This window comes from Crocodylus porosus, unplaced genomic scaffold (genome assembly GCF_001723895.1).
Source record: "Crocodylus porosus isolate Cpor-Errol unplaced genomic scaffold, CroPor_comp1, whole genome shotgun sequence".
Classification (NCBI taxonomy): domain Eukaryota; kingdom Metazoa; phylum Chordata; order Crocodylia; family Crocodylidae; genus Crocodylus; species Crocodylus porosus.
Genome location: NW_017728944.1, coordinates 753,181 through 763,296, shown reverse-complemented (window position 1 = coordinate 763,296; position 10,116 = coordinate 753,181). Strand labels below are relative to the sequence as shown.

Sequence of the window (10,116 nt, the reverse complement as noted above, 5' to 3'; positions counted from 1 at the left end):
ACACACGCGCGCACACACACACACACACACACACACACACACACACACACACACACACACACAGATGCGCACACACATACACTGAGTCACACAACATTGCCAAGAAGCTGTACCTGTTTCCTGGCCTCCTTCTGACACTCTGCAGCACCTAAACTGTTCATTCATTAATTTATTTATCGGAAATCAGAAGAGCCCCTCTTTGCATCCTGATTGGAGAGATGAGCAACTAGAGGGAACCACTTATGAGACAAGGAAGGGGGGAGGAGGGGGGAGGAATGATACAGCGTGGAAAACACTTGTACAGAACTGCCTTGCCCTGGATTAAACTAATACTGATGAGAGAGCGGGGAGGATGGGAACAATGGATGATTCAGTGACAGTGGTAGCTCTCCTGATCTCTGTGAGACAAAAGATACAGTGAAGCAGCCAACAAGAAGGAGACTAATGGTCAGCTGCTTTTTAAAGATGCATCTGTAGCCAGAGGTTAAACAATCTTGCAGCAAAAGTTTTCTGTCTAGCTAAGGCCCTTAGGTGAGGCCCTTAGATGAGTCCCATTATCAGCCCCACCTGAGCCCCTCACAGTCTTGAATGCTCTCAATCTCCCAATGACCCTGTAAGACAGGGCAGGTCTATTATCCCCATTTGCTGAAGGGGAACTGAGGCAAGGGGAGGTTGAGACTCAAGTCTTAAAAGGTATTTAGTCCCGAAGTGAAGGAGCTGCCTACAGACCTTAAAAAACCCAGCCACCAAGTGACTCACCCCTATATACCATCCTTCCCCTCCTTGCAGGACTTCTAAGGTGGATTGTTAACAAGAATATCTGGGGTATCCCTAAGAGGGAAAGATAATTAGGCACTCTGCTCTAGTTGAATTCTGGTGTGAACTATGCATCCAGCTCTAGTAGACTCCCTTGGAAAATCCCAGCTAATGGTATTTAGCATTCCTGCAGCCCCTTCTCTCCAATGGTTGCAAAGCTCTTTGTACCAGTCAGGAAACTAAGCTGTCTGGAGAGGCAGGTAAATGCATTTAACAAAGATGAGGGGCCTGGTCATGCAGGCCTGAATGGCAGTGGCTGGTTTCCCACTGATGACAGACGCAGGTCCTATGTACTGTGTTCCAAGGTCATGGAGCTCCACCCAGATCTCCCGACTCCAGTTCTGTACTTTAATCACCAGCTTGTGCTTAATACAAAGACTGGGAGGGGGGAGGAGGGGGATTTCTTGTTAAGCTCTGGGGTTTAGGTTTGCTCTGATTTTTGGAGAGGCAAACAATTAGTGTGACTCCTATATTGGCTGCCAGTGCCATTGGAGTCACTGCAAATCCAGACAAGGCAAGCAAACTTTCCCAACGCTCTGTCAGGATCTTTCTCTTCTTCCTGGCAGACTCAGGCCTGCTGGTGTACAGTTAAGGCTCAGATGACAGTGGGAAACCTGGAAAGCTTCCCCGCCTCCCAGCTGGAAAGGTCCAATCAGATATTCCTCTCCCCTCCCATGCTCCCCTTCCCAGCACCTGACCTATAAGGGGGAGGGCAAGAAGTGCTGGGTGGGTGCAGCGAGGCCTTGGCAATTGTGGCTTGGATTACAAGACTCAGAGCGGGTTGGTCTCGCCTGCCAGATGTTGTGGCCCGAAGCATGTGTGAGTACGTGTCAACAAGTGATTGGGATGTCTGCAGCTGGCCAGGAGGAGGCATCTGGGGCGGTTCAGAACACCGCAGATTTACTGCAAGTGCAATCAGCAGAGCCGGATGGCTCCCCAGGGGCTTTTGCAGGGGGAAGGAAGGACACAGCAGTGGTTGTTCCATGTGTGTGGTAACCTGGGACAGCAGGCACCACGCATTTGCTGCATTATGAGTGTGCATGTCACGTGAACTGCCTGCCCTGCTTCTGAACAGGACAGTCTGCACCTGGACCAACCCCACCACAACCTCTCCTCCTCTGCAAGCCGGCCTGCACCTCAACCCATTAATGCACCTGCAATCATTCATCTATGGTCCTTAGACAGGCTATTCCACTTGGGGAAGAAACTAGGCAGTAAACTAGAGTGTAAATTCAAAGCACACGTACTGCTCTGGATTAACTCCCTAATTGAACACTCTCAGCCTGCACCAAGAATACATTTGTGCAAGGTAGCTTAATCTTTTTTCAAAACACACGGTAGCTGGCATGCTACAATCCCAGCTCCTAGCTTCCTGTGTAGACAAGCTTGTATCCCTCCACAAACTGTAATGTATTTACCCACACCTGGCCTACCCACAGTAGGGCAATACTATTATCCCCATTGTACAGATGGGAAGCTAAGGGCCAGATTTTAAAGGTATGTAGGTGCCGAAGCAGACAGGCATCTTGCGGGACCTTTAAAATTGCCTACATGAGTCAGGAGTTAAAGTCGACTGATTGCAAAAGGGAGACTGAACCCACATCAAAGAGCCCCCCCCCCCTTTTTTTAATCCAGCGTGTCAGGAGGGGATTATGGGACAAAAATTGAACTAGCTCACGGTGGAGAGGTGAAACCTAGGTGGCAATGCACATTTTGATTATAAAACTGAAATAAATACAAGAAAGCTAACAGAGATGCCAAACTGGTTGCATGGATTGGCAATGGCACACAGTGCAGTTTGCCTTTGGGGTGAAATTTTGGCCTCAGTGAGGTCAGCTGAACAAGGCAGGTGCTCCTGGGAAAAATCCCACTCAGTACCTAACTGCCTTAAAAACGTTTGGTTGTAGGTGAGGGGCGTAAGGTTGCAGAGGACATTGGTAGTAGAACCAGGGGCTCAACCCAGGTCTTCAATCCCAACCAAACACACTACCCCAGTGGATCACCTATGTATAGGGTGGCCATCATAGAGGACATCCTGGTTTTCTGCTACTCTGTCCTCTATTGATATGAAACCCAATGCCTTTACGTCCTCTATTTTTCTGGGCCATCACAGAGGACAACTGGACTGTCTTCTGTGATGGCCACCCTAACTGTGTATTGTCCTTGGCTGCTACTCCTTCTCCCGTACTCAATGATGAAGGAAGCACTGGGGGCTACAGAGCTGGCTCTCTAACGGCACGTGCTACCAGCACAGAAGAAAGTCCAACCCCTGGTTGATTCCCATGGCTCAGCCCACCCTCCACCTCACCCCAAGCTCATGGGTGGTTTCTCCACTGTCGCTGCAGGTTGGTGAGATCTGGTGACACTAATCCCTACAGAAGGCAGATAGAAATGTACCTTACAGACAAACTGAATCAGAGATACACAAGCTTTTGTGAGCCAGAGGTCACTTCATCAGCTGCTGACGCCTACAGGGAACACTCTTAGACAGCTGCCAGCAACAGGAAATGGTTTTGTGACAGACAGACAGAGGCATCATGACACACAGTTACTTCTCCAGCTCCTAAATATCACTGGCACCTAAATATTTGCCTGATTTAACTCCCCTCCTCCACACATTCATTTAAAAGACCCACAAGCTTTTCTGTTTGCATATTGGGACAGAAGCACAAATCCCATTGGATATGGGGCTGCCTTGGCAACCGTGCTACGAATTCCTTCTCCTGGCCAATCCAAAGGAAGCTGGCTGGCAGCTCTGATCCCAGGTCAGATGCCAAAGGCTGTGTTTGCCCCTCCTGCAGCGCAGGGTGGCTGATGCTCTTAGAAGTGTTCAAATCCCTGGACAAAGACATTTTGCCCTCTTCAATTCAGTACTCCCTGGGGCTGGAAGGGCTGGTTTCTCCTGTATCCCTCTGTTCCTTCCAGATATCTTTCCTGTGCCACACTGGGCATATATATCTACACGTGCATTAATGTGCTGTAATTACCGCACATTAAGTTTTGTACCTGTACTCAATGTGCAGTAACCAGTGGTACTGCGCAGTAGTGTTGCTGCATGCCTTTTTAGTGACACTAAAGTGAAGAAGACTAATTCTACTGCGCATTAGCAAATTAGCATGGCTTTTGCTGTGATGCGCTAGTAAGCAGTAGAATTAATTTATTGTGCATTTAGTGTCTTGTGTAGACACACCCACTGTCTAGTGATCACCACAAAGCTCATGTCCTGTTTTTTTCAGAGCTGGCAAGCTTCAAGCTAGGCTCCTAAGAAACATCTTGACCAGGTCACAAGGCCACATATAGAGCAAGCTTCACTATCCCCACAGCTAGGCCTGCTTACCTAAAAAGCCCCCCTGAGAGGTGAATTCAATCTCCACACTGGGTGCATCTACATATGCACTGTAATGCATAGTAGCCTATTCTACTGCGCATTAAACATCACTAAAAAGGCAATTACTTTTGCTACTGCACATTGGGGCAGCCCAATGCCCATTAATGTAGTACATGTAGTAATGTGCAGTAGCAAAAGTGCATTAATGAATGTGTACATGCGCCCGCTCTATCCAAATCTTGGCCTCTCTGAGGAGAGCTTCAAGAAGTCTCATTTCCTGAGGCAGTGAATTTTGGGAAAGACTTACCCAGCTCCCAGCTGTCAACCAGTGCCCCACTGGACTGCATTTGAATTGGCAACCTAGAGCCCAAAAGGCTCTTCAGCCTTTTACTGCTTCATCCGTCTTCCCCAAAACATCCAGTGTCCTTATAACTAATGCATCCAGGCAAATTTCAGCTTTGAAACACAGCACAATCCCCACTCCCCCAGTTAACTGACTGGATGGAGTATGGGCAGCAGCACTGGGAATAACTCTTGACAGGGCACCCAGGGACACTGGAATGACCAGAATGTTGCAAAATAGTGATGAACCCAGCGTGGTGACAGGAGGACTGCTAAACGTCCATGGGTACTGGAGAGGATGCTTATCGGGGCAACCATTATCACAATTAGTCAAGAAGTAGGAGTATGTGGGGAATGTGGAGAGCCAGAAAGACACAAGCTTTGCTGCCTTGGGGAAAAGCTCATTATTTGGGCAGAGCTGGACTGGGCTTGGAGACAAGAATGCAGTAAGCAAGCAGTTCCTGTCTTCAGCCTATGGCACTTGAGCATTTCAAGGAAGGGGTAGCAGCACCCAACACCTAAGTTAAATTGGAGCTGTGTGGTGCTTGGTTCTATACAGACTCATAGTTTGGAACAATCCCTGCCCTAAAGGGCTTTTTACCTGGTCCAGAGTGAGGCAGCAGAGACTGTAAATGACTCATACAAGGTCACACAGCAGGGAAATGGCAGAGGCAGGAATAAGCCCGTCCCTTCTGATGCACAGGCCTATGCCCCTAACTACTGGACTATTCTGTTTCTTTGAGTAATGCACTCTTTGCCAAACAAACTTTCCCTAACTGTTCACCCACATATGTTGCTTTTTGGATTAACACCCACACCAAACAATCTGAGGACTTATCTTTGTCCTAAACAAACTCCAGCTGGGGAAGTGCAATGAATATGATTCAGAGTGTACCAGAGTCATTTTGTACTATCTCAGGGTAAATGCCCCATGTATAGATGCCACTCTGGTGTGAGATGGAGCTTGCTTCTGTGCCATAAATATTTTTCCAGAGGTTACATCAGTGTAACTCTACTGATATCATTATATGGATGCAAATATCTAGAACAGTGATTCTCATCCAGGGTGCCATAACATGCTGAGGTGTGTTGAGAACCTTTCAAATGTGCTGTGGGATGCCATACAATGTTAGCATTATTAGGTGTGCAAACTTGATTCAAAAAATCAACCCAAAGATTTTGAATAGGAATTTACAGTTTTAAATACATTCTGACCTGCTGTGGGCTTTCTGAGTACTTTGTAACAGAAAAATTGATCTGTTATTTTCCATAGTCAAAAACTAAGTGAAAACTAAAAGCTGGCATTTTCCAAGGGGTATCTTGAGTCTACCAAGGGATGCCTTCAGTTTAATAAGTGGCACCTTGAGCATAAAAAGGTGGCGAACCACTGATCTAGAGAGAGACACCAAGGGTGTGTCTACATGTGATGCATCCGCATCTACATGTGCACAGCAATTATTGTGCACTAGATTAATCTAATGATCCATTTCCTAGTACCTGTAGATACAGGTACTAGGAATCGGTGCATTAAACCAATGCATCAAAGCTCACAAAGCAAACTGCTCCTGGCCAGCTTTGGTAGCAGGGGCCCAAAAGGGACAGGGAGAGCTGTCCCAGCTCTGTAGGCAGCTAGCTCCCAGCCACATGGAGATTGGTCCCAATCTCCACATGGCTGGGAGGCAGCTGCCTGGCAATGGAGACATCTCTCCCCAACCCTGGGGAGATGAGGACCAGCCCCCATGCTTCCTGCTAGCCCAGGGCTGGCACCTGGGGGAACCTGGAGCTCCCCCTAGCTGCTGCAGTGGGGCAGAGCAGGGCAGAAGCAACCCTGAACTGAACCGCTCCCAGTGGGAGCAAATTTGCTCCCACTGGGCACATGTTCAGATGCATGTGGGGGTGCAGTTTAATGCATGTTAAGTTTTTGTATAGAAAATTCAAGCACATTAATTGCATATGCAGATGCACCCAGAGAGTCTAGCTCATGACATGGTTTCAAACAGATACCAGATTCTCCACTTACATTCCTGAGTTGTGTAATACTGCAGTGCACTGTTCAACAGCTGTCATACTCCACCCCGGAAGTGAGTACACTTCAGTAGAAGATGGTTTGTGTGATGCTTTGGGAACTGTGCACAGAAAACACTAAGGGACCATCCCTCATTGTTATAAGGATTAATAAAAATAAAACCCTGGGAAAAGATTAAGGCCCTGTCAGTCAAGCATGTCTAGGGTAATCAGGATGACCTGGATTTCAGCTTATGAAGTGCTGAAAGGTGACTGTAAACCTGAATAAGGCCCTTCCCCCATTCTTAAAAAGGGGTTGACAGGGCTTTGCAGGAGACAGTGGGTAATTGTCTAACAGCCACTCTAGCCAGTTGGGAGTCAGGTTTTGAATTTCGGTAGGGCTTGAAAATAATCTTCTTAGCACATCAGTTCCCAACAGCTCTGTTAACTGGGCAAACCCATTATTCACAAAAGCAGGAACTGAACTGCACTCATACAAGCCAGGAAAGCACAAGTCAGGGGGGTGTGCCCAGCTCTCTCACGGCACCTCCATGCTGCTACTCTAAGCCTGGGACTCCCACGTACGGCTCTGCCCAGGCACTTCAGTGCCAATCTACACCCACTCTTCTGTTCCAGCTCTGGGCCTCACACAGAATCCAGATAATCCAATCTAATCTTGAGCTGGAATCCTGCTCTTTCAACTTGGGTCTGGCCCCTCCCATGGCTTTGCCAGTGTACCTCTATCCTCATCTGTGACTGCCTCCAGATCTGGCCTTCCCCATAAAGTGTCCCTTGAGTGCACAGAGAATTAGTTAGCTGTGTTAGTCTGAAGTCAGGCAGAAACTTAAGGACTTAACTAAATCAAAGATGTACAGCACAAGCTGTTGTAAGCCCAAGTTTACTTCATCAGATGCTATCCTGGGAGTCAGGACACGTGGGTTCTAGTCTTTGCTCTTTCTACAGACCCCAGTGTAATCTTGGGGCTACACGTTTCTCCACTGTGGCCTTGACTTCTGCTCTGATTGAGTTCTACCATGTTTAAGCTCTGCATTCTGGTGCACAACCCTGGCATGAACTAGAATAGCTTCCAGGCTGCTGTAATATACCTGAAGATGCCACAGGCAGCTCAAGGGGCAGTGCATGAGAAGAGATGTGCAGGAGCACATCAGTACTTTGCCCACACCCCCAGCATATGCCCAATACTGGGGATGATGTAAAGCTGGTACAGGCACCACCTGGGGAAATCTCTACCCTAGAATGATTCCCCAGTAGAGAGTTCTGCTGCCTTTAAATCCTGCAGAAGAGAACCAAGGACAATAAAAGAATCAGACACTTTGAGCCTCTGTTTCCCCTGAAATGGGGTAATACCATAATTAGCCATGCTTCCCCTGCTGGGGGAGCTTGAGGCTTAATTAATATTTATTAGGTGTTTTGCTCTCCCTGGATGGAAGGGAGCAGACAGGGGCAAAACATTATTAAATAGGACTCCTGCATTAAGACCCTGGTCTCAGCTCATTCCTTCCCATCCCAAAATGGAGGTACCTACCATCCATCTGCCCGAGCTGTGTATAGCATGGCAGAAGAAATGGCAAAAGCATGGATACAGATTTACTCTACAGGAGCTTTAAACATGAACATCTGCTGCCAAACAGGGTGGCACATGCAGCTCAACCACTGGGGACTTTAGCTCAGTGATTATGTCGTCAACGCCAACAGAAAGCAAGACAGCTGCAGTGTGAAATTCCCAAGGTGGGGGCCGGGGTAGGGACTAAGGGAAGGAAAAGAAGGAATATGAGAAATAAGGAAAGAAAATACATGGGCAAAGCCTCTTTTCTGCTCCAGTGCCTGATGCTTCCCTCTACCCTGAGAGAGTGGAGTTTGTGCAGATTCCCTGCCCCCCAGCCACTCCCGGCATCTCCTGTAGATCTGGTACCTTCTCAGCAGTGACGGGCACAGAAGACGGGGTGAGGCTGGTGGGAGATTCTGGCCGCTTTTTGTGCTTCTGTTTAGGTCTTTCCTTGTCCTTCCGACTCTGCAAAGGAAACCAGAAAGTGTTAGAAGGACAAGTTTTCTGCCAGTGAGAGTAGAGGTTGAAAAGAAAAAAGAGGAGGTTGTGTGGGGGTGGATTTGCAACCCTGCATTCATATTCCCCTTTCCTCCTCCACCCATCCACATAGGCCTAGCCTCCCCCAACAACTTCTGGCTGGGAGTGTCCCACTATTCCTACCCCAGTTGCAGTCCACATCTGGTGTGCAGAATTATCAACAGAAGCCCCCGAATCAATTTCTGGTAAGATGATACAGGGAAGGATTTAACAAGCCCTGGTTGATTTCAAGAAACATGAGCCTTCCTCCTTTTCCCCCAAAGGGGGTCTTTGCCCCCATGCCCCAGTCCGCTCCCCTCATCAAACATCTCTCAGACTCACCCTGTGTTACAGTTAGTGTGAGAGTCCATAAAACCATTCTTAGCACATGCTGCACATGCACAGAGATCAACAACTCAGCACTTTAGCCAGGCAGTAAAGTTTGAACCTGGATCTCAAGATCCCCACAACATCCACTAGGGCAGGGGTGGGCAAAATGTGGCCTGGGGGCCAGATGCAGCCCACCATGCCATTCTATCCGGCCCAGAGGGCCCCTAAAAAATTTAGAAAATTAATATTTATCTGCTCCTGGTGGCCTGTCATGCGGCCCTCAATGGCTTGCCAAAACTCAGTAAGTGGCCCTCTGCCCGAAATAATTGCCCACTCCTGCACTAGGGGGAAAGAGTAGGGCCCATCTCTGTCAACAAGTGTCAGAATATTTAGGGACAAAATCTATCCCTGTTTTCATCCTCTAAAGCCCCAGTGAAGCCAACAGGACTGACAGTTCACAAACCAATGAGGAACAAGGACCTAAGAGGTGCTGACACTTTTCAGTTATCACTGACTTCAACAGGATCTGCTCATCATAGGTGCTGCCCTGATAAGGTGGAGAATGCTCTGTACCCTACAGAAGGCATTCAGCACCATGGAGAATTAGGCCAGACCTCATTCCAGGGAAGTCCATGGGATTTTTGCCATTGATCTGAGGGTTCTTCATTTGGCAAAGTGTGAGAGAGAATAAAAAATACAGACCCCCTACACAGAGGAAACCAGTTCTGTTGAATTTGTACAAGGAGCTGCAACTCTTTGTTATCAATACCTTCTAGTATAATAACCAAGATCAGGCTTGGTTTGCGTAAGACACTGTGCATAGTGAGAGACATTTGCAACCCCCTAAGGCTAAGTACAGATAGTCAAAAAGCCTGAGGCTGAATCTATTCAATCTTTGCAAGTTAGTTAAAACTGCATAGACTGAATAGCTAAGCAAGTGAACAGACATTCACTTTTGATTCCAAATCTGCAGTCACATGCCTGCAGTGGCACAGGCCAGAAGTGTATCCATTTCTGAGATCCACAATTTAAAAACGATGTGGAGAAGCTTGAGAGAGTCCAGAGGAGATCCACGCACATGATCAGAGGGCCTGAAAACAGCACTTATGATGAGAGACTGAGAGCTAAGGGACTCTTCAGCCTGGAAAAGCACAGGCTCAGGGGGGACCTGGTGGCTGCCTGTAAGTATATAAGGGGTGTACATCAGGATCTG

General features: G+C 47.8%; 1 protein-coding gene across 6 annotated transcripts in view; it reads right to left on the bottom strand.

The window, feature by feature from the left end:
* Positions 1-10,116, bottom strand: part of MLLT6 (MLLT6, PHD finger domain containing) — a 92,368-nt gene that overhangs the window by 34,959 nt on the left and 47,293 nt on the right. For all 6 annotated transcript variants that reach the window (XM_019550252.1, XM_019550254.1, XM_019550255.1 and 3 more), the window contains one exon: positions 8,424-8,522. In XM_019550252.1, coding sequence (XP_019405797.1) covers positions 8,424-8,522 — 99 coding nt within the window. The remainder of the gene's footprint in view (positions 1-8,423; positions 8,523-10,116) is intronic.